The sequence below is a fragment of the Canis aureus genome, chromosome 34 (genome assembly GCF_053574225.1).
Source record: "Canis aureus isolate CA01 chromosome 34, VMU_Caureus_v.1.0, whole genome shotgun sequence".
In the NCBI taxonomy this organism is placed as follows: domain Eukaryota; kingdom Metazoa; phylum Chordata; class Mammalia; order Carnivora; family Canidae; genus Canis; species Canis aureus.
In genome coordinates, this window is record NC_135644.1 from 5,558,277 (window position 1) to 5,583,310 (window position 25,034).

Genomic DNA, 25,034 nt, shown 5'->3' on the forward strand with positions numbered 1-25,034 from the left:
TGGTTTTAATAATAGCAAATACTGCATTTATTTTTAATTAAAAAAATTTTTTTTAGGTTGGTCAGGATCCCTTCAGATAGAAAAACAGTATTTGGGAATTATGGGTAGGGGAGGGTTGTGAATGTGTGTGGGGAAAGCATCCAGTTCTTTAAGGGGACATGTTAAACAGCATCATTCACAGATCACTCTCCTGGCAACTTCCTAAAACCATAAGAATTAAAGGGTGAAATAACGTCAACGTTTGTGAGCTCTTTTACATGTAAAGTAGCATCTTTTGTGCTCATATCCATTAAGAAAAATAAAATTTAATTAGCAATATTTAAGGAAATGTTTTACTTGGGAATCATCAAGGGCCAAATGAACCTTTCTTCTTTTGATGACTCCACAGGGATCTTCGGAACCTAGTGATTGAAATGGTTTTATCTACAGACATGTCAGGTCACTTCCAGCAAATTAAAAATATAAGAAACAGTTTGCAGCAGCCTGAAGGGTAGGTTATTTTCTTCTGTCATGTTAAAGTTCCATGAGCTTAGACTCAGAAAAGACTGTAATTTGTTACTTTGTTCTGATAATTTGAACATGTCCTTGGTTTGACAGGATTGACAAAGCCAAAACTATGTCCCTGATTCTTCATGCAGCAGACATCAGCCACCCGGCCAAGTCCTGGCAGCTGCACTACCGGTGGACCATGGCCCTGATGGAGGAGTTTTTCCTACAGGTGCCTCTTTCACAATATGTGCAAATGTTTTTGGAAATAGTGACTATGCATATTGGCATACTTTCTATACACAATCCAGGACTTGTGACTTACTCTTATCAACTGGCCACAACACATTCTTTAGACTTTAAGCAGAATTTATTAATCTTTCAGATAAATGTATTTCATAATCCTGTGTGGCATAATATATGTTTTGAAGAAGAGAATCAAGTCTTGGATCTCAGATGCCACCCCAGGAAAGAAGGAAGGAAGGAAGGAAGGAAGGAAGGAAGGAAGGAGGGAGGGAGGGAGGGAGGGAGGGAGGGAGGGAGGGAGGGAGGGAGGGAAGGAAGGAAGGAAGGAAGGAAGGAAGGAAGGAAGGAAGGAGTGGAGGGAGGGAGGAAAGAAGAAAGAAAGAAAAAAATTAGCATCATTGTCTACTGTTAAGAGATAGCAAATATCTTTTATTTTCTTTTTTAAAGTTATTTAAAAGATTTTACTTATCCATTCATGAGAGACACACAGAGAGAGGCAGAGACACAGGCAGAGGGAGAAGCAGGCTCCATGCAGGGAGCTGTATGTGGGACTCCTTTCAGGGACCCTGAGATCACAACCTGAACCAAAGGCAGACACTCACTCGACCACTGAGCCACCCAGGCACCCAGCAGATACCTTTCATCATAAAATGAGAAAGGAGAGGATATATAGCACTGCTGTATACACCTTGTTGGTTAAAATTTAGTTATATATGCATAGTTGCAAGGGAGGCTGAGAAATGTAGTTTTTTGTTAGATGGATGCATGCCTGAGTAAAAACTAAATTATTATATGAAAAAGCAAGCTTGGACATGGGGAATGGCTAGCGGTCTCTACCACAGTATACTTTTTAAAAATAGTATCCCTGTTCTGTTTCCACTCCCACCTGAGGTACCACAATACAATTATGATGTTAATTACCCAGAATTAGTATCAGTTCCCAAAGATAAAGGCTCAGTTTTCCCTAAGAGTGGCTTCACTTCAAGATGCCAACCTCAAGAGGGGCCCTAGGACACCAGCCCTTCTGACCACTGGTTATAAATTCAAGGTTTCCCATGACCTTCTTCAGGTTTGATAATTTGTTAGAGTGACTCAACTCCAGAAAGCCCTATACTTATGGTTATAGTTTAATTATAAATAATATAATAAGGAATGGCCAATTGATATTATATCTTTCTTAAGACATGAAGACTGAATATATTACTATATTTGTAATGTAATTGTCAATGGCTATGATAACATGGTTTCACTTTAAAATAGCCTTGCATAGTCCTAGAGAAAATTACCTGGTAGCATCTTCCAAATTTAAGTATTTAAATACTAAAAACAGTTTTTAAATATTTTAATACATTTTGTGGTTAAAAAAAACACACCACAAATGTTAAAACCTATCCAGTTCTACAGGCCAACTGTATACTATGGTCAAATAAAAATTATAATTTCATGTATTCAACCAGATACTTAACTAGAAAATTGTAAATCTAATGAGAACTTAGAGATCTTTAAGAACAATTTTATCATATGAGAGAGAAGAAAAATAGAAATATGAAAAGACAGAATGACTTCGTTCAGGTTAAGAAAAAAATTTAAATATTTTAAATGATCATGAAAACACAACCTGTGAAATTTTGTCAGATACAGCTAAAGCAATGCTTAGAGGAAATTTTATAGCTTTAAATACTCATATTAGAAAAGAAAAAAGTATGTATCAATTGCCTGCTCGTCCACTTAAATAAGCTGGGAGAAGTTAGGAAAATTAAACCAAAATAAATTGAGGGAAGGAAGTAACAAACATAAAGTAACAAACATAAAACACTTAAATAAGCTAGGAGAAGTTAGGAAAATTAAACCAAAATAAATTGAGGGAAGGAAGTAACAAACATAAAAGTGGAAATCAATGAAATAGAACAAAGACAAACAATAGCAAAAATTAACAAAGAAAGCAATTGGTTCTCTGAAAAGTATAATAAAATTATTAGCAAGTTTAAAAAGAGAAAAAAAAACATAAATTATAAGTAAAAGAGAAGTTATCATTATGGACCCTACATATAGCAAAAGGATAAGGAACCTTATGCACAATTTATGCCAAAGCATTTGACAACTTAGAAGAAATTGTCAAATTCTTTGAAAGATATAAATTACCAAAACAAACACAAGAAAAAGTTGTTATTTGTATATCCATATATCTATTTATAAACATTGAATTTGTAATTTAAACTCTTTCCATGAAGAAAGATTCAGGCAGTTCTTAATTCTCATTTCAGTTCTCAATTCAGTTGAGAGATGGTGAGTTCTTCAAGCTTTTCAAAAAGAAATAATGCCAGTTTTACACAAATTATTTCATAACACAGAGTGAGAGGGAAAATTATCAGTATAATCCTGACAAAACTTGACAAAGATTTTGCAAGTAAAGAAAATTAATCATCCATCTATGTCACAAACCTAGGTGAAATATTCCTTTAGATATTAGCAAATCCAATCCAGCAATAGAGTAAAAGAGTACAAATTATGAACTGGGTTGTTTTAATATTACAAATCATTCAAAGTAATTTACTGTATTAAGAGAAAAAAAATCCTACAATCATCTCAATAGATGCAGAAAAGACCTTTGACAAAATTCAAAAGACATTAATTACAAAAACTTTCTGCAAACTAGAAATAAGAGACCTCTCTAAACATGGTAAAAAGTGTCTATAGCTTACATAATACTTCCTGGTGAAATATTGAACACTTTCATGCTAAGTTCAAGATATCTGCTCTTACCACTTCCTTTCAAAATGGCATTTGAAGCTCTAGCCATTACAATAAATAGAAGAAAATAAAGTAGATTGGATAGAAATCAAAAGAACTGACTTTATTTGCAGAAACATGAGCTTCTACATAGAAATTTTTTTTCTTAAAGATTTTATTTATTCATGATAGAGAGGGAGGGAGAGAGGGAGAGAGAGAGATTGGCAGAGACACAGGCAGAGAGAGAGAGAAGCAGGCTCCATGCACGGAGCCCGACTTGGGACTCAATCCCGGGACTCCGGGATCACACCCTGGGTCAAAAGCAGACACTAAACCGCTAAGCCACCCAGGGATCCCTTACATAGAAAATTTTAAGGAATCTATAAATAGCGACCAGAACTGATAATTTTAATAGAGTTGTAGGGTCGACTATAGTCTGTATGCTGGCAATAAACAACTTGAAAATGAAAATTTAAAGACAGTATGACTTATAATAGCATAATAATAAAAATATTTGGGAATATATTTAATTAAATGCATATAAAACCTAAACACTGAAAAACCATAGGATACTGTTGAGAGAAGATTTTTAAAGACCTATCTATGCAGATTGAAAGGTATACCATGTTAATGGATTAACATATTAAGATGTCAATTCTTCTAAAATTGATTAATATACTTAGCATAATCCTTATCAAAAGTTGTAATAGACTTCTTTGTAGCATTTGAAAGAAAAGTAATCCTAAATTGACACAGAAATTAAGAACCTAAAAATAACCAAGACAATTTTGAAAAAGAGGAGAAAGTTGGAGAATTTACCCTTGTATTACATGACTTAGTAGAAAGCTAGAGTCATCAAGGCAGTGTATTATTAACATGGAGAGTGACAAATAGATCAATAAAATAGAATAGTTATCCCAACTCTGTTGATCAATGGGTGACAGATGTCACAAAAAAAAAAAAATACTTGTATGGTCATTTGATTTTCTACAAAGGCAACAAAACAGTTAAGTGGAGAAGGGAAAGTCTGTAAATAGTAATGGAATACTAAATATATGGGAGAAAAGGAATCTTGTCCCTTACCTATATCATATATAAATAGCAATTCAAGATTGACCCCACCCTTGGGGCACTGGGATGACTCAGTGGTTGAGCATCTATCTATCTGCCTTTGGCTCAGGTCATGGTCTCAGAGTTCTGGGATCGAGTCCCACATCAGACTCACTGTAAGGAGCCTGCTTCTTCTTCTACCTATGTCTCTGCCTCTCTCTCTGTGTCTCTCATGAATAAATAAATAAAATCTTTGGAAGAAAAAAAAAAGATTGACTCCAGCCTTAATACAAAACCTAAAACTCTAAAGTTTCTGGAGGAAAACTTAGGAGAAAATCTCTCTCATTGTGAGAGTAGCCATACATTTTTTAGAGAAGACACATAAAGCACTGACCAAAAAGAAAAAAAAAATTGATAAAGTGGACAAGAGCAAAATTTAAATGAGAAAATATTTGTACTACAAATATCTGTCCGAGGACTTGCTCACAGATTGCATAAATAACTCCTACAAATCAGTAATTTAAAAAAAATATCTAATTTGATCAGATACCTCATAAAAGAAAATACACAAATGGGTGGTATGCCCATTACCATTGCTTATCAAAGAATTATACATAAAAATCACAATCAGTTACCTCTTCATCCTCATCCTATAGCCAAAATTAAAAGGACAGAAAATATTAAGTGTTATTGACAATGCAGAGCAACTGGAAATATCAGGCAATTGTTGATTGAAGTATAAATCATTGCAACCCACCTGAAAACTACTGGTTAGTATTCACTAAAGTGAAACTTAATATTCTTTATGACCCAGTGTGTCCACCCATAAGTGTGTAAGAGAAAAATTGGTGCTTGTGCCCACCAAATGTGGAGTAGTCATAACCATATTACTTACAATAGCCCAACACTAGACACAGTCCAAATTTGCATCAAAAATAGAAACGAATAAATAAATCATAGTATAGTCCTACAATGGAATACCATGCAACAATAAAAAATGGACTAGTAATACAAACAAGGATAAATCTCAAAAAATACATACTACATGATTCCATTTATATGAAGTTCAAAACTGGCAAAATTAATCTATGGTAATTGAAATCTGGACACTGAGTGCCTATAGGAGGTGAGAGTCATTGGAAAGTGTTCAGGGATTGGAAGTGATGGAAATATTTTATATATTAGTTGAGTGTTAACTACACAAGTGTGTTCATAATCTATGCTTTTAAGATTTGTACATTAAGTTTTCCTTTGATTTAAAATAGAACATCTCAGAATAAGGCTACTTCATTGATGACTTGAAATCTAAAAACAAAACAAAACAAAAAACCAGTGTTAAGAAAAGTTCTAATATATTCTGGACTCTTAAAAATTACTGTTAGATACCCAAGGAGTATCATGACTTCTATTATCCCTGTCTTTTATTGATTTAAAACCAAAGAATACCTTATAGAACCATGAGAGTAATGAATTTAATGATATGGAGTCCAGATGTTTTTGAAGTTCACTATCAGATTCTTGAATTTCTAGAAAGGTGACTGATAGTAATAATGAAGCTGCTTCCAGCATGCAGTGATTTTTGTCACCTGAAATCCAGGGTGGAGAAAAACTCTTCCATATGGCTACTTAGCAACTCTGTCATTCTCAATGCCTGATGAACTCAGATATCTAAATATCTACATAGAGGTTAAAATGCTCACAGCACAAAAGGTCAAGTCTTGAAATAGGTGTAGTAGCATCATGATGTTTGGAATGTTTTTGTAATCTCATTTTCAGATTGTGTTAGAGAAAGAGAGTGTCATGTTTTTGTTTTGTTTTTTGACAGGATTGTTGATGGGCAATAATAGGCATTTGTATCATCCCAAAATGTTCAGAAATTGACCACCTTTGCTTCAATGACCTTAACATATAAGGTCCTTAGGGCTCGAAGGAGACGAAAACATATGTGTTTATATGGAATATTATAAAATCAAATTGTCTCATTCCTTCTTCTCTTCATTTATGAAATTCCTTTCAGATCATAATAAGTTGATTTAGGCCTTGAGTTTTTAATAATGGAATATTGTATTTCTCAGTCTCTGGACTTGTAAACATAAGTGACTTTCAAATCTCCTTCAGAAAAATATAGAGCAAAACAGGTGAAGGTCAAAACAAGTAAGTTTGTACTACCAACAAACATGTTTACAAGCAAAACAAGTTTATGAGTCTCTTTAAGTTAAGTGTACCTTCTAAAGCCATGAGAAACCATAGCCTGAAGAGATCAGAATTGTATCCAGAATTTGCAGCCTTGAGAAACTCTTATTTCTGTCTCTAGTAAGCAGCTGATGGTAAAGCATGTCCTCATCTCCAAAGCAGGTTTCACAGCACAATTGTGACATTCATCAGTAGAGTTCATGGCCTCTCCTCAAGTGTTTGTGCAGGTCAACACAGTTGGCTCTGCCCTCTTGCTGTAATGTGTGAATTCAGAAAATGCTCCCCTCATTTCAAATATGACTGATAGGACAGATCAGAGATAGAGGGACCAGCAGAGGAATGCGTGAGTACAGGAACACAGGCTTTTGCTTTCTTTTCTCTCCTTGAACAGGTTGGCAGAATAATAAGTTTCTGCAAATAATAAAAGATAAAATAATAAAGTTAAAAGAAATATTTCCTGTCATTAAAACTTGTTCATGCTTCCTACTGCATAAGCCCTATAAGTAAGTGAATTTTCCCCTTTTTCGTCTAGCTGTTTTGTGACATAAAATGACATTTAGGTAAAATCTACACTTACCAATAAGAATTACCTTGTCAAATAAGGAGGAACAAATTATTGGGAATGCAATTTTTGGGGGGAGGGAAGAGCCAAATAATTACTTTATCCTAAATTGTATACCATCAGGCCCCTTTGTGTTCAATATTGCTAGAAGCAGTATGAAGTGCGTTATTTCAAAATAGATTGCATTTCCCATAGTAATAAAAATGTATTTAGTTGGTACACTCTCAGCCAAGGACCTGGCATCAAAAATTGAGACACAACCAAAAAAAAAAAAAATCCTCAATATAAAGAACCGTAGCTATGAGTCAGGATAATAACATTTAAGAATCAAAGTTCATAGTTTTAAGAGGCATGTAAGTATTGTACAGGGGGTACTAATGTTCTATGAAATATAACTCACAAAAACACAACTATAGCATATCATAAATTTTGCTGAAAGTGAATATGTTAGCTCTAATAATCATTAAGCTTTTAGACAGTTTTGGGGGCTTTCTAGAATTTAGAAGGGCCATTTTTAGAAGGAAGGAAGAAAAGGGGGTACTCGGGTGACCTAAATCCTTTGAGTTGTCCCAAGAAGGCTAAACTATTGCTTCTTTCCCTTCTCCTCAGTTAAATTCCCCTGCAGAACTAGTGGCCCCTCAAACTCACCCTTCACCTTATAGTGGCCCCCAGGTCTGTGGTCAGGAGCTTCCTGTATGTTTGTTGTTGGTGTGGCTTCTATGATTAGAACTTGGGTTTCAATGCCAAAGGTTCCTCAGGATTTCTATACTTCGCCCTTTTCTATCCTTTCCAATTCTTGAAAGCTATAGAAATTGCTTTGGCTTCAGATAAAATGCAAAAATGAAAAAACAATATGCCAGTAAGTCACTAGATTGGACACCCTGTTGACATCAATTGGAGCATTTCACACTGTTAGGAAAACATAAAAATAACTTCTGGTCTCTATTGTGGCCTTTCAGAGAAGGAACCTCAACGACCTCCAGGGGAATTCCCAAGACAGGCATGAGCCTAAGCACAGACTACCTTGTGTTTCCATGTGGCAGGGGTAACCTTCTCCCCTTCCCTGCCTGCAGGCTCATCCCCAAGAACAGATGCAGAGATCTAGGATCAGAATTGAGTTGTGTTGGCTAATGAATTGAGTTTGGTAGCCTTAGGATGCTATATTTTTGCTCCAACCACTGTACAAGTCAATGCACTAGAATATATATGTATATTCGGTATTTTACTAATTTTTGAAAGTACATTTTTGGCCTTCAGAAGGTGGCACCCTCTAATGAAAATATATCCTCCAAGAAAAACTAGTTGACTTCTACAATGTCTATTGCCTTGACCCCTGATTTCATCTTGATGGAAAGTGAAGGTTCCCTATGCCAGGACACAGTAAGGAAAATTATAAAATTTGTCAAATTTATACTCAGGAAATCCAAATTTCTCTTTACACAGTTTTCTCTCTCCTTTAGTAACACCCGCTTTGTCCAATTGGGTTTATGAAGTCCTCAGTCTGGCTATAGGGCCCTCTACTAATCTTGCATTCATGGCCTTAATTCACCCTGAAGAACAACACTTTAAATATTTATAAATAAATAATTAATGTGCTTAACATTCAGTGTGCCTTAGCAGTGGAAATTTAATATCCAGATTCCATTGTGAGATACAAGAAGCAAATAGAATTTAAAATTTCTAATTCAAAATATAGGAAGGTGGACCCACATGTATCTGTCAAATGCCTGAGTCCTATATGAAAATGTTACTATCTAGCATTGTATAAAATTTAGGTCATGGAAGGTCAGTCATCACAATGCCTTCTTCAGACCCAAATTATCATTTTTAGGTCAAACAAAGGAAGTCTGTTATATAGTATAAAAATATAGCTTCTAAAATACCAGACAACAGCCCCTACATCAATATAACCAATCAGCTGTTTCTGCCTAGATCAGATAAGTATCTCCAATATCACATTTCCCATGATGTATATATGAGGAGCTTTATTCCTATTTTAACAATAGTAATATTCTTATTATTTTAGCATAAGCAGTGATGATTCTTACACTTTATTCTCAATATCTTAAATCCATAATAGTCTTCAAATTCTCATTTTTTAATTTTAATTTTTAATTTTTATTTTTTTATTGGAGTTCAATTTGCCAACATATAGCATAATACCCAGTGCTTATCCCACCAAGTGCCCCCATCAGTGCCCATCACCCAGTCACCCCAACCCCCCACCCACTGCCCCTTCCACTACTCCTTGTTCATTTCCCAGAGTTGGGAGTCTCTCATGTTTTGTCACCCTCACTGATATTTTCACTCATTTTCTCTCCTTTCCCTTTATTCCCTTTCACTAATTTTTATATTCCCCAAATCAATGAGACCATATAATGTTTGTCCTTTTCCAATTGACGTATTTCACTCAGCATAATACCCTCAAGGTCCCTCCACGTCGAAGCAAATAGTGGGTATTTGTCGTTTCTAATGGCTGAGGAATATCCCAGTGTATACATAGACCACATCTTCTTCATCCATTCATCTTTTGATGGACACTGAGGCTCCTTCCACAGATGGGCTATTGTGGACATTGCTGCTAGAAACATCGGGGTGCAGGTGTCCCGGCGTTTCATTGCATCTGTATCTTTGGGGTAAATCCCCAACAGTGCAATTACTGGGTCGTAGGGCAGGTCTATTTTTAACTCTTTGAGGAACCTCCACACAGTTTTCCAGAGTGGCTGCACCAGTTCACATTCCCACCAACAGTGCAGGAGGGTCCCCCTTTCTCCACATCCCCTCCAACATTTGTGGTTTCCTGTCTTAATTTTCCCCATTCTCACTGGTGTGAGGTGGTATCTCACTGTGGTTTTGATTTGTATTTCCCTGATGGCCAGTGATGCGGAGCATTTCCTCATATGCTTGTTGGCCATGTCTATGTCTTCCTCTGTGAGATTTCTGTTCATGTCTTTTGCCCATTTCATGATTGGATTGTTTGTTTCTTTGCTGTTGAGTTTAATAAGTTCTTTATAGATCTTGGATACTAGTCCTTTATCTGATATGTCATTTGCAAATATCTTCTCCCATTCTGTAGGTTGTCTTTTAGTTTTGTTGACTGTTTCTTTTGCTGTGCAGAAGCTTCTTACCTTGATGAAGTTCCAATAATTCATTTTTGCTTTTGTTTCTCTTGCCTTAGTGGATGTATCTTGCAAGAAGTTACTGTGGCCAAGTTCAAAAAGGGTGTTGCCCGTGTTCTCCTCTAGGATTTTGATGGAATCTTGTCTCACATTTAGATCTTTCATCCATTTTGAGTTTATCTTTGTGTATGGTGCAAGAGAGTGGTCTAGTTTCATTCTTCTGCATGTGGATGTCCAATTTTCCCAGCACCATCTATTGAAGAGACTGTCTTTCTTCCAATGGATAGTCTTTCCTGCTTTGTCGAATATTAGTTGACCATAAAGTTGAGGGTCCACTTCTGAATTCTCTATTCTGTTCCACTGATCTATGTGTCTGTTTTTGTGCCAGTACCACACTGTCTTGATGACCACAGCTTTGTAGTACAACCCGAAATCTGGCATTGTGATGCCCCCAGCTATGGTTCTCTTTTTTAATATTCCCCTGGCTATTTGGGGTCTTTTCTGATTCCACACAAATCTTAAGATGATTTGTTCCAACTCTCTGAAGAAAGTCCATGGTATTTTGATAGGGATTGCATTGAATGTGTACATTGCCCTGGGTAGCATGGACATTTTCACAATATTAATTCTTCCAATCCATGAGCATGGAATATTTTTCCATCTCTTTGTGTCTTCCTCAATTTCTTTCAGAAGTGTTCTGTAGTTTTTAGGGTATAGATCCTTTACTTTGGTTAGGTTTATTCCTAGGTATCTTATGCTTTTGGGTGCAATTGACTCCTTAATTTCTCTTTCTTCAGTCTCATTGTTAGTGTATAGAAATGCCACTGACTTCTGGGCATTGATTTTGTATCCTGCCACACTGCCAAATTGTTGTATGAGTTCTAGCAATCTTGGGATGGAGTCTTTTGGGTTTTCTATGTTACAGTATCATGTCATCTGCAAAGAGGGAGAGTTTGACTCTTCTTTGCCAATTTGAATGCCTTTTATTTCTTTTTGTTGTCTGATTGCTGAGGCTAGGACTTCTAGTACTATGTTGGATAGCAGTGGTGAGAGTGGACATCCCTGTCTCATTCCTGATCTTAGGGGAAAGGCTCCCAGTGTTTCCCCATTGAGAATGATATTTGCTGTGGGCTTTTCATAGATGGCTTTTAAGATGCTAAGGAATGTTCCCTCTATCCCTACACTCTCAAGAGTTTTAATCAGGAATGGATGTTGTATTTTGTCAAATGCTTTCTCTGCATCTATTGACAGGATCATATGGTCCTTGTTTTTTTCTCTTGCTGATATGATCAATCACATTGATTGCTTTACGAGTGTTGAACCAGCCTTGCATCCCAGGGAAAAATCCCACTTGGTCATGGTGAATAATATTCTTAATGTATTGTTGGATCCTGTTGGCTAGTATCTCGTTGAGAATTTTTGCATCCATGTTCATCAGGGATATTGGTCTATAATTCTCCTTTTTGGTGGGGTCTTTGTCTGGTTTTGGAATTAAGGTGATGCTGGCCTCATAGAACAAGTTTGGAAGTACTCCACCTCTTTCTATCTTTCGGAACAGCTTTAGTAAAATAGGTATGGTTTCTTCTTTAAACGTTTGATAGAATTCCCCAGGGAAGCCATCTGGCCCTGGACTTTTATATCTTGGGAGGTTTTTGATGACTGCTTCAATTTCCTCCCTGGTTATCGGCCTGTTCAGGTTTTCTATTTCTTCCTGTTCCAGTTTTGGTAGTTTGTGGTTTTCCAGAAATGCGTCCATTTCTTCTAGATTGCCTAATTTATTGGCGTATAGCTGCTCATAATAAGTTTTTAAAATCCTTTGTGTTTCCTTGGTGTGGGTGGTGATCTCTCCTTTCTCATTCATGATTTTATTAATTTGAGTCTTTTCTCTCCTATTTTTAATAAGGCTTGCTAATGGTTTATCTATCTTATTAATTCTTTTAAAGAACCAACTCCTGGTTTTGTTAATCTCAAATTCTCATTCAGATTGTCTTATTTCTATCAGTGGCACGAAAGACTCCTACTTATTCAGGGGTGAAGCCCAAGGGTCATCTTTAATTCACTTCAAGTCATCCACCACACTGCTGACAAATCAATCCTTCAACATGTAATTCCTCTCATGTCAATTCCATGCTAGAAAATGGGGGGGGTGGGGATAGTTAGGGGTGGGGGCAATGCCACTCCATCACATGCTCAATTAAGTACCTGTCCTTTTTCCTGTACCATCCAAGATATGCATTAGACATCATCTATACCTCACGGCTTTGTATTTTTGTTATTGTGAAGTAGGGTTCTTTTTTTTTTTTTAATTTTAACTCCAGTATAGTTAACATACAATGTTCTGTTAGCTTCTAGGGCCCAATGTAGTGATTCAGCACTTCTGCACACTACCCCGTGTAAGTGCACTCTTAATCTTATTCACCTATAGAAATACAGTTTTATTAGCTAACATTCAGTGACCGTTTACCAAATATTTGGCAATGTAGGCTTCACATAAACTCTCTTAGATAACCTCAGGATAATCCTACAAGGAGATACCATTGGATCTTTATTCCCAATATGAGTTAGCCGTAATTACCAAGTGATGTAACATATGAGGGGAGTTCATTTCAGCAAAGGTTGCGCTAAGTCTGAAATAACAGAGAGATCCAGCCGAACAGCAGGGATTCCAGTGTGTGTCTTGTAACTCCAAGGCTAATAAATCCCTTTCCTCAGACCCTTAAGCTGGATGTAAATATTAATTCCCAATGGAGTGGATGTTGTTATTCTCCAAGGAAAGAGCACGGCTGCTGGAAGAGCTCATGGAAATTCTACTCATTATTTTCTCTAAGTCATGACATAGTAAAATATACCTGTTTGCAGCTACTTTGCCTACTTGTCCAGTGACCATATCTAGATGGCCCCCCAAACAATTTTGTTCTTAAACTTTCTGCTCCTGGTAATCAGAGGCTTATAAGGAAGGCTTAGAGGAAGTGTGCCAGAAAACATCATCAATGAAAGATTGTAAAGCCAATAAAACATATTGACATGATGTTGTAAAGATCACGACCAAAAGGTATTCAAGGAAGCAGAGTGAGTGGAAATGCCGAAGTCCTCAGACAGGTCCTACATTGTTGCATGATATGCTCCACAACAAAGCAAAAGTGAGAGGCTCTTCCTTTTGTTTTCCGATTTCAGAACCTGACCATGTGTCCCAAATTGTGGCCTTGCATAAGGCCAGCGTGCTCCATGAAGATATACAACCAATACCTTAGGAGAAAATAGAGCCCGAGGCATTCTTTCAATTAGCCAGAAATTTGAAGGAAAGAGAAGGGAAGTAGCTTCTCTTTCTTTTGTAAGGTCATGCCCTTGAATGGAAAGGAAAGAACCTATGTTTGATATTTTATTAAACCTTGTGAAGTTAAAGTTTTGCACAGAGCAGCCACCTTTATTTTAGGAGATAAAACCGGATTAGTCTTGTGATGTTGCACCCAAACATAAATGGAATTCTTTACCATATGGGCTCAATTAACCTACTATAGATAAGACCAAATAATAAAAACCGTTGTTTCAATTTTCTGAGAGTATGTTAAAACAAAATTATGCACACAGAATATAAGAATGTTGATACTCCACATGATTTGCTGTGGAAGATTCAGGTGAAATGGTTAATAAGTGGAAACATGTTTCAAAATGTTTATGTGCTTTTAATTTCAAAAAGCAGTATAATCATGAAGTTTTGATACTGAAGATCTGTGATGTACTTGGCATGGGGGGATAAAAAGAGCATAAAAATCCACGAGCTTGATTGTTAATTAAATGCCAAATGACAGAGTGAGATGACTATTTTATGGCAGCTGCAGAAAATTCCAAAGAGCAAAGGTTTGTCTCTCTCTTTTTTTTAAAGATTTTATTTATTTATTCATGACAGAGAGAGAGAGAGAGGCAGAGACACAGGCAGAGGGAGAAGCAGGCTCCATGCAGGGAGCCTGACTTGGGACTTAATCCCGGGACTCCAGAATCACACCCTGGGCTGAAGGCGGCGCTAAACCGCTTGGCCACAGGGGCTGCCCAAGGTTTGTCTCTTTAATGGGTTTATCTCTTCACAGGAAAGAGGTTGTCATCCCAAAGCAGTCTCCAGGTGCTGAAAATGTTCTTTTTTTTTTTTTTTTTCCTTCAGCAACAAATACATCCTCAAAAGGAGACTGAGTAAAATCACACCAGTTTGGGCTGTACCTTTGGTTTTATAAAAATTAAATAAATAATAACACAGTGCCCATTAAGGAGCTAAAGATGTGACTTTTTTTTTTTAGACTTTGTATCTGGACCACTTGTTATCCAAGCGTCTCCAACCCAAGTATGTACTAATAAGCTTTCCTTTCCACAGGGAGATAAAGAAGCCGAGTTAGGACTTCCATTTTCTCCACTTTGTGATCGGAAGTCAACGATGGTGGCCCAGTCACAAATAGGTACTACTCGAGAATGGTGGTCGTGGAGGGTGGGATGTGCTCCCCGGTTTTCAGGTGGATAAACCAACCGTGTTGGTCACGAGGGCAACACCCATGAAAACCTCCCTTCATACGCACGATAAATTTAATGATAAGAATTTCAAAACATTCTCACAAAACACATTCAATCGAGCAGTATTGGTAAACGTGTTACTCGCTCTGTAACCCTTGAATAAATAATGGGCCTTTTCTCATGTAAGAGCCTTTTCTGTACTTTGTTGCCCATGACTAATCTGTAATCCCATCCTTCGTGTGTAGGACCATCCATGAAAACATTAATATGTCTGTTTTGTTGTCACTGAGCTTGCATTGTGTATTTAATATAGTAGCTTATATTCCTCCAGAAACAAAACTCTTCTAGGTAGATGAGCCAGCAAGTTCAGCCCATTATTAAACACATTGTGGCTGTGCTGCGTGGTCCAGATGTTTGTACTGGTTATTCCCTGAGGCAGCGTCCTCGTTGAACTCTAAGATGAATAAACATGAGGATTGCCACTTGCCCCGGGCACGTCCTACCAAGCCCTGACCTTTGCTCTGACCTTTGCCCCTTCCCATCCAAGTGCCAACGATTGTGTTGCAAGCTCCCATGACACAGGTGCTCTCCGTTGTTTAGCACATGTGAGTGTGGCAGGCTCGGATCCTCCTCAAGCGAGCTGGAAAGAAGGGAATCTTCTGAGACTGTTGCTGTCATATAAATTGCCACCCCGTTAGTGGAGGTGACCCCTCATTTGGCAGTCTCCATGTCCCAGGTATTTGAAACCATGGACAGAACTCAAAGGAGCAGTGCACTGGAGGCCAATTAACACTGCTTTTCAGTCGAGGGCGTCAATTAAAACACAAAGCTATTGGTGTTTTCTTGTGTTAAGAATGTCCCTGAGGGGCGCCTGGTGGCTCAGTTGGTTAAGCTTCGACTCAGATGGTGATGTCAGGGCCCAGGGATCAGAGCCCCGGCATGGGCTCCAAGCCAAGTGTGGAGCCTGCCTGGATTGTGTCTCTCCCTCTGCACCTTCCCTCCCCTCTCTCCCTCTCTTTAAAAAAAAAAAAGGCACCCTAATGTATAATAATATGTCTGACCCCATTACTTGGAATGTGCATTATTTTTATCTGATGGATGGAATACTCTTCAAATGTGGATATTTCTGGGTACGGTATCACTTAACAAGCCTCCCTCCCATGTTGTCTTATATTCAGGTAGTTGCCCGTAGCCCTCAGGGGTGTGTAAGGCCACAAGCACTTGATTTCTAGGGGCACAGCTCTGCAGGGGTACATAGCACTGAAGTGTGGCCGGAGTGTGCAAGAGGCTGGCTCTTCCTCCACCTAAACAGGGGGTGGGAGTGCCCCCAGGAGGACAGTGCCCCCTTCTCCCTGTGTGTCGTCTTCTTCCTCGAGGAGTACTTTAAGGTCTCACTCGTCCTGACCTCTCAAGGTGGGGGGAATGGTGCTGTCCCCCAGAGACGTTACTGTTCTCTTCGCTGATTTTGATACAACACGCCCACGTGCTGTGAACGTTCCCTTTACATCCAGAGAATAATAAACAGCACCTTGAAGTATTAACACCTAGCAGAAGGCTCTCACTGACCCACTAAGAGGGAAAAACACGGCTGCCTTCCTGTGGCCTGAGCACAAAACGTCAGTTATTCCGCTTTTTTTGGAGCTTTAGAGATATCATTCTTTGTTGGTCAGTAATAAATTCAACCAGCAAGGGGAGACCTTTCAGAAAAGCAATGATCCCTCTCACTGAGAGAGGAAAATATATTCACTCTGGGTAGATTTGAATTTATTGTTTATTTATTGTAAAGTAATCTCTACACCCAGCGTGGGGCTCAAACTCACAACCCCAAGAAAAGAGTCACAAGTTCTTCCAACTGAGCCAGCCAGGAACCCCTTCATTTGAATCTATTGTTAATGGGAGTCTAAGACTGAATATTAAGTAGCAAAGCCAATATACTTGAGTTATCCAACTTAAATAGTATCACTTCCATGCTGAGGAGATTATTGTATAGAGCTGTAGAGCCATTAAGTTATCCCGAAAGATCACATTATTGGACGCAGAATAACTGCAAGGGGTAAACTGAGTCAGGGTTGTAGCCGATACTTACCATCCAGTGCGTCAGACTCTTCGTTATTACAGGTTTTAGAATTCCAAGAAATTCAAATGTTTCAATTTATCTTTTTTTTTTTTTTTTTGCTTTTGGTTTTGTAGGTTTCATTGATTTCATAGTAGAGCCAACATTTTCTCTTCTGACAGACTCGACAGAGAAAATTATTATTCCTCTTATAGAGGAAGCCTCAAAAACAGACACTTCTTCCTATGGGGCAAGCAGGTTTGATATGTTCTTCATTTCTGCATCCTTTTTTTTTTTTTTAATCTTTGTGCTGTTTAATAACCTTTTCCTTACGATTATCTTTCAGTCTTACTGGAGGGCAGGAAATGCTTAAAAGAATTATTAGGTAGTATTGCCACCTGGTGGCTACATGTGATTTTTGCATCTGCCTTTGAAAGTCACTTGCTGTCCCCTGCAAAACATATGCAGGTACTAACTCATGCGTATAATATGAAAGCATTCAGTACTCAGGAGAATGAAACTATTGGGATTTGCGTGGAAATGTATGTGTCATGCTTTGGATACTAACATACCTAGCCGTGTCCGTTTGCTCACAAATAAACCGATTACAACCCGCTGGTACCTCTGGAGAGACGCTTGTACCAAAATGAGGCTTGTAGCTGAGGTGGGTTCCACAGGTGTAGAATGTGTAACAGTAACATCTTGATTTATACGATCACTTACAGTATTTCCAGCTATAAACACTTTCCATTGATAAATTTAAGGGATATTATTTAAAGCTTTCAGTTGCAAACTAATCATGCCCGACTCTTGCGCCTCTGACCACACAGCCTTTCCTGATAGCACACAACAGGCTCCCTGTGTGTTGGCCCAGGGAGGGAGGGCAGGAGGAAATGTTCTCCCTGAGAAGAATGCAGGTTATCCCCCCTTCGGGCCCCAGAGTCCTGACACCCCTTTGGTGATTCACTAAGGGACTCACCTCAAGTCTCCGCTGGTCTAATCAGGCCTGGCCGCCCCGTAAGGCGAGGGTGCTCCAACCTGTGCTCTGGGAGCCCTTGCCCCACCCGGGCCTTCCAGCCAGAGTCCCGGCCCCCCTCCCCGGGAGGAGAAAGGAGGGATGTGAGCAGCCCCGACACATGCTCGAAACTGGGCCCGAGCACCTGCCATCCTGTTTCTGGAGTCGGTTTTGTAAAGTGTTTCAGGCTCTGCTCCCTTATTTCATATCTTGAGCTTCATGTTTTCTGGGCTTTTTGTTCTGTTTTGTTTTGGTTGTTACTCTTAGCTTGAGCACCTTTCTTGTGTAACCGTTGTTGATTTGTCTAGACGATCAAATATGAAAGGCACCATGAACGATGGAACCTATTCCCCAGACTACTCCCTTGCAAGCGTGGACCTAAAGAGCTTCAAAAACAACCTGGTGGACATCATCCAGCAGAACAAAGAGAGGTGGAAAGAGTTGGCTGCTCAAGGTACCGTTGTTTATGCAACCTTACAGCCATCTCTATCTCTCTCAACTCTTCCTCTGGGATTTGGGGGTTTCTTTTCCTCCTAGGTTACTCCTCTTATGAAGCACGCAAGCCTGTGGTGGTATCTGGAACTTGGCTACCCTTTAATTATTCATAACAAAGTTAGTTTATCCCTTAAATAGATGAGGTCACATGGACTGTAGAAGCAGGTATTGGTGGGTGGCAGTGACGTGAACGCGAAGGATGGAACAATAACATGGTGACACAACCTTACGTGGCAGAGAACCTCTTGTTCATCTCTAGAAGTGCTCTCGAGCCTGAGTTTTAGGCTTTACAAGTGGCTTTTGTGTTGCATTGGGAATGTCACATAGAGTGTCAGAGACCTGCGTGTGTGTTTTTTTTTTTTTTTCAGTTTTACTAAATTATTTCTTTTGGTGACAACTGCACTCATGCATTGAAAAAGATCATTTGTGGGCACCTGGGTGGCTCAGTAGGTTAAGCACCTGCCTTTGGCTCAGGTCATGATCCCAGGTCAATCCTGGAATCGAGTCCCGCCTGAGGCTCCCTGCCCACTGGGGAGCCTGCTTCTCTCTCTCCCTTTGCCCCTCCACCCTGCCCATGCTCTCTCTTCGCACTCTTTCAAATAAATAAATGAAATATTTTTTAAAAAAATGATTTGTAATCAGCCGTTAAAGGAAACAAATGGGAAGCTAGCTTTTGCTATTTCTGGTATGTTGTCCGATTCAAATAAATTAGTCAATTTGGTTTACAGTGTATGTGAATTAGTACCAGTTATTATCTTTGGTGCAGGAAATTAGCTTTCTAATTCCGAATCTGGCTCCTGCCTTCCTCACACTCCGTTCCATTGCCCTGGGCCTCTCATGTGCTTTGCTCCCTGCACAGCAGCCTCTGGCAGGTTCTTGAAATACGCCAGAGCCTTTGCAATGATTATTTCTTCAGCTGGGGGGTTCTCCTCTTAGAGCTCTCTGCAAGGCCATTTCCTCCTTGGCTGGCAAGGCTGTTGTTCATTTTTAGCTGAAAAAACAGTTAATTGTAATTAACTCAATTTAATTTTCACATGGGCCTTATAAGGTATATACTATTGTTATCCCCATTTGACAGATAAGGAAACTGAGGCAGAAGAGAGCTATATGACTTTGCCCCAAATCCCATAACTAGTAAGTGAAGAATTCACTGTTTCTCTCCAACTGCAGCAGCCCCACAAGGAGGTCGTCCTTGACCTCGACAAATAATATCCTCTGTCCTGTCTTTCCCAGTGAGGGCCCAGTTTAGTCATTTCAGTGTAGTACCACTAATCTATAATCAATGACATTTACTTATTCCTTTTTAAATGTATCGTCTGTTTTCCGCATCGGTCACACACAGTCCACAGATGTTAGGACGTGGTCTGTTGTGTTTTCCGGTATATCCTTAGCTCCTAGCACAGGGCTGGGCATAGAAGAAGCACTCGGTAAATATTTGTTTAATGAAGCAACTACTTAATGGTGTCCACACCTTATTTCCCCTACCTCTGCTATTAGAAAATAAAAGAAATATCCTTCTGATGTTTTCATCTGACTCTGTAACTCACATTTTCCTATAAGCCTGATCTTAGTTGAAAAGAAATAGGGTTTCCCAGGCTTAGGTGGTTCTCTACAGCCATGACGAGGGCCACTTCCTGTCGTCACGCAGCCTCCCACACTCAGAATGGCCCTGGGCTTCATTAAAACCTCTACTATCATCATCTTGAGCTTCTCAGACATTTTTGAACCAGGGACCCCATTTCTATTTTGGACGGGGCCATGCGGTCATGTAGCTAGTCCTGGCCAGTACAGAGGGTCGGTCTTTGTGATACATTATTGTCACTGGATAAAGAACATAACGCAACACAAGACCCAGATGGCCATACTGAAATATTGTCAAACCCATCCAACTGAGGACTTCAAATGACTCGAATTACTTTTCTCTAGGGACAAATTATATTCAAGATATTGGCCCTGAAGCAGTATAAGGATATAAATCCCTAAAGTATATGCTCTTGAAAATAGGAACAATATCTATCTTATTGCCATTATTTTCTCAAAGCTAGTATGTCCCTGGCATAGTGTAGGGGCTTTAAAATTACTTAGTGAGTTTAGTTTTGAATGAATGAATAAATGAATACTTAAACTCCACTTTGCATGTATTTATTCAGAAAGGAAAATAGATAGATACATAATATTTTCAGCGATGGAAGGAAGGGAGGAGGAAGCAAGATTTCTGAAAACTCTCCTATGTGCCAGGTGTCTCCTCCTGCAACAACTTTCCTAACTAGAAATGACTGCCCTCGTTTGATACGTACAGAAATTGAAGATCACACAGCTTCTCAGCACTAGAGTCCAAACTGTTCTGATTCTTTACCCAAAGTTTTTCCCACTGCGCCCTAGCACTTCCTATTATACTCTTTCAAGAAAAGTATTTTGAAAAAATTGACCTGAAGTATTCATCCTTAATAACCTGAAAATCCAATTGGCCAAAATAAACTCTCTCCTAGGAAAGTTTTAACTAAAATAAACAATAAACCCCCAAACATCAACCTATTGCCTGGAACCTATTTGCCATAAATCTGTGAGGGAAAACTCTTCAGAATTGGATTAGGGACTGCAATTGTTCCCTTTCTAATAAACTTTCTGGCACTGTGCTCTACTGAATATTTTGTTGCACATGTGCAGTAAACTTTAGATGTGTCTAAAGTTCTCAATTTATATTTCTGGAATTGAGTAATAATATCTGAGTCCCATAGTTAGAAAAGGTAGAACCAATATTTGAACACAGGCAGCTTGGCTTTAGCAAATTAAAACTATAGATCAGGGATCCCTGGGTGGCTCAGTGGTTAAGTGTCTGCCTTTGGCCTAGGGCGTGACCCCGGGGTCCAGGGATCAAGTCCCACATCGGGCTCCCTGCAGGGAGCCTGCTTCTGCCTCTGCCTCTCTCTCTGTGTCTCTCTCATGAATAAATAAAATTAAAAAAAAAATAAAACCATAGATCATTTTGATAATATAGTTTCCAAGGAGTCAGTGTGTAGAGTATACACACTTAGAGTAAAGCAAATACTGCCAAATTTATTTTATTTATAACATCGCATGTTTGGTTTCTATTTCCAATTCAATGGTGAACTAGATACACTTAAAGAAAAATCCCATGGTAAAAAGAACTAAAAATGTGGGATGAAATGCTGCTAACAAGAAATTGACGGAGACAGCACTTGGAGAACTGTCTCCCTGTCTCCTTGCTTGCAACAAATATTAAAAAGTATATTGTTCTCAGCAAGAAAGGAGGAAAGGAAGGAAGGAAAAAAAGAGGAAGGAAGGAAGGAAGGAAGGAAGGAAGGAAGGAAGGAAGGAAGGAAGGAAGGAAGGAAGGAAGAAAGAGAAAGAAAAGAAAGAAAGAAAGAAAGAAAGAAAGAAAGAAAGAAAGAAAGAAAGAAAGAAAGAAAGAAAGAAAGAAAGAAAGAGAAAGAAGCTGATACTCTCAGAACTTGTCTAAATAAAGATGGAACAGATATTCAGAAAGACAAGGAAACTTTGGAGCTAGAATCTCTCTGGAGGGCATCTGCTTATCTCTACAGGAATCCTGATTTGGAGACTGAATTGACCACCACACTAGGTTTATGTCACAGTGAAAATTTGATTCTATGTTCTGTAATGTACAAAAATTCTGTAAATGCAACTCACCATATTAAGGATCAAAGGATGAAAACCTAAGATCTCAAGAGATACAGAAAAACCATTCAAGAAAATCAGTATTCATGATAAAAATTATTAAAATTAAAGGAACCTTTTTTAAGATTTTATTTATTTTTTCATGAGAGACACAGAGAGAAGCAGAGACACAGGCAGAGAGAAGCAGGCTCCATGCAGGGAGCCCAATGAGGGACTGGATCCCGGGACTCCAGGATCTCGCCCTGGGCTGAAGGTAGACGCTTAACCACTGAGCCACCCAGGTGCCCCTAGAGGAACCTTCTTAATCTACTTTTTTTTTTTCCTACTTTCCTTGCTTTCATTCTTACTGATAGAGTTGTTTCTTTTTTCCATTGCAATTCATCTCCTTGATGGTTTGAAATATTTACACTCTATTTCTATTATTTTTGTGATTAAGTAGAAAAATTTAAACGCATAATCAATAGTAGATAACAATGAAGTTAATAACTTCACCCTTCCACCAAGTAACACAAAGCCCTTGGAAAACTTAGTGTCTGATAACATGATGCCACATCATTGGTTTTGACCCAGGAGAGATAGGAAGCCAAATGTAGTTTTTCGAAGAAGAAAAATAAAATGGTCTAAAGTTTTATAAGGATCACTGTGGCTACAGAATGGAAAATGTTGTTTGGGAAACAAAGAGGTGGAAACAAAGAGGTGGGAAAGGAGGCTCTCGTTTTTATAACACAGGAAAAAGATGGGGGCTTAGACCAGGTGGTAGTGATGTCTAAATTTTGGATGCATAAAGATGGTGACTTGAATGAGTAGGCATGAGCAGGAAGGGAGAGCAACAGGAGATCAGATTCTGGGTATATTTTGAAAGTAGAACTAATGGGATTTGTTAACAGATGTGGAATATGAAATCAAGAAAAGAGTCAAGAATAAAGCCAGGGTCTTTGCTTTTCTTACACATTAACTGTATATATGTATTCATAGAATCGTTCTGCAGAAGAACTTGGTGTTCTCTAGCAAAGCTGAAGATACTTCTGCCGTGTTTCCAATAATTTGATTTCCGTATTTTTACCCTAGAGAGACTTTTTCTCATGTGCATCAGAAGATTTGAACAAAACATCCACTCTAGCATTGTTCTTGAGAGCAAAAAAACCTGAAAACAGCAGTAAAATGGATTCACAAGCTGTGCTGTATTCATATTATGGAAAAGCATACGACTGTAAAGATACACAAATTTTAATTGCAAGTCCCAGCAGGGATGGGAGACACAAATAACACTGAGCAAGCACTGAGCAAAATACACAAGCCACTGCAGTAAAGCAAGATGCCATTTATGCAGAAATTTTTTAAACCTATAAGCTAACCGATAGGTTTTAGAATACACTTAGCTTCATGCCTAGAACTGTTAAAGAAGCTCTTTAGGGCTAGCCCCCAAATGGCAAACACAAATATTGGTTCCCCTTCAAGGCAAATGAGTTACTTTGGTAAGCCACGGGATGGTTTGGTTTGTGTTTAGACACAATAACTATCAATTGAACCAGATCTACTAAGTCCACTTTGATTGGAAAAAAAACAAAAACAAAAAACAAAAACAAAAACAAAAAAACAAGTTTTTCTCAATGGAATTGGGGTGTGGGGGTAGAGGCAAGTCAGACTGAAATGAAATGCAATATGATTCTTACTGTACTAGGTAACTTTCTGATTTCTTGTGATATTGATTCAAACCCCAAAATACTAGGCTCAAAGGCGAGAAACAAGTGAGGAAAGGAGGCAGCGTGGGAACCGAGGCACCACCAGATTTGCCCATTGGGTACCAGTAACAGCTGTTTAGAAGCAGAAGGAAACCTAGTGCTAGTTTAAGGCAAGCTTGACATTTTAAAATATGCATTAAAATTGTCAAACACATGAGTGTTTTCTAGTCTCTTTTGGGAGCTTATTTCCTACATAACTGCTCTGGAGTCATAGATGTTCAGTATGATATCATCACTCATTTGGAATCTTAAGCCCTGCTTTTGTCTTCAGTAGCTCATAAGGTCCACCCAAAGAAGGAAAACAAATTAGGATTTTGTTAGAATTACTTTCATATCGATTTGGAGCAAATTATCTTTATGAATTTGAGTCTTCCTATTCATATATATCTAATATATATCTTTTTTCATGTTTCTCAGGAAGTTTACTTTTACTTCATAGTAATAATAATAATGTGATGGAAAATACATAGTGTTATTAGATGCTTGGCATCACATTAAGCATATTGTATACCATGTAATCAGTATTTATACTTAATAATTTATTTCAAAATTCTGAGTATATTTTGTTGGATTTTTCCATCAGTATTTTATATTTTTTGTTATTTTTGCAAATGGCTGTTTCTCGCTGGTGTAGAGAAATACAATTTGCTTTTGAATACTGATCTTCTGCAAATAATGTCAGCTTTTTTCTTTCCCAAATGTGTACCTTTAATGATTGTTTTTCTTGAATCAACTGCATTAGCAAGTTTATCCAGAATCATCTGACAAGGAAATGGTGATAGCTTTTGACTTTTCTCTAAATATAAAAGGAAGGTGTTTCATGTTTCATCATTAAGTGTGATATGTCTTAATTTTCTTTGATCTGCTCTTTATGAGGTTACATTTCCATCAACAATTTGTTAAGAATAAGTATTTAAAAATTTTTTAAATTTAAATTCAAGTTAGTTAACAGATAATAGTAATATTGGTTTCAGAAAAAATGTACTTTAAATGGACATTTGACATTATCAAATGTCTTCCCTGTGGCTTTTTAAATAATTCATATGATTTTTCTTTTTGATTAGTTTATATAATGCATTATATTAATAGATTTTCTAATGTTGAACCACCTTATCTTCCTTATTAGGCCCAACTAATTGTGATGTATTAACTTCCCAAAATGTAGGTGGTACTTGTGCTGACTTAAAAA

The 25,034-nt window shown here is 38.1% G+C and overlaps 1 protein-coding gene across 7 annotated transcripts in view; it reads left to right on the forward strand.

The window, feature by feature from the left end:
• PDE1A (phosphodiesterase 1A) overlaps positions 1-25,034 on the forward strand; it is a 337,006-nt gene that overhangs the window by 292,217 nt on the left and 19,755 nt on the right. For all 7 annotated transcript variants that reach the window (XM_077883318.1, XM_077883317.1, XM_077883316.1 and 4 more), the window contains 5 exons: positions 389-490; positions 598-718; positions 14,750-14,831; positions 17,074-17,194; positions 18,260-18,405. In XM_077883318.1, coding sequence (XP_077739444.1) covers positions 389-490; positions 598-718; positions 14,750-14,831; positions 17,074-17,194; positions 18,260-18,405 — 572 coding nt within the window. The remainder of the gene's footprint in view (positions 1-388; positions 491-597; positions 719-14,749; positions 14,832-17,073; positions 17,195-18,259; positions 18,406-25,034) is intronic.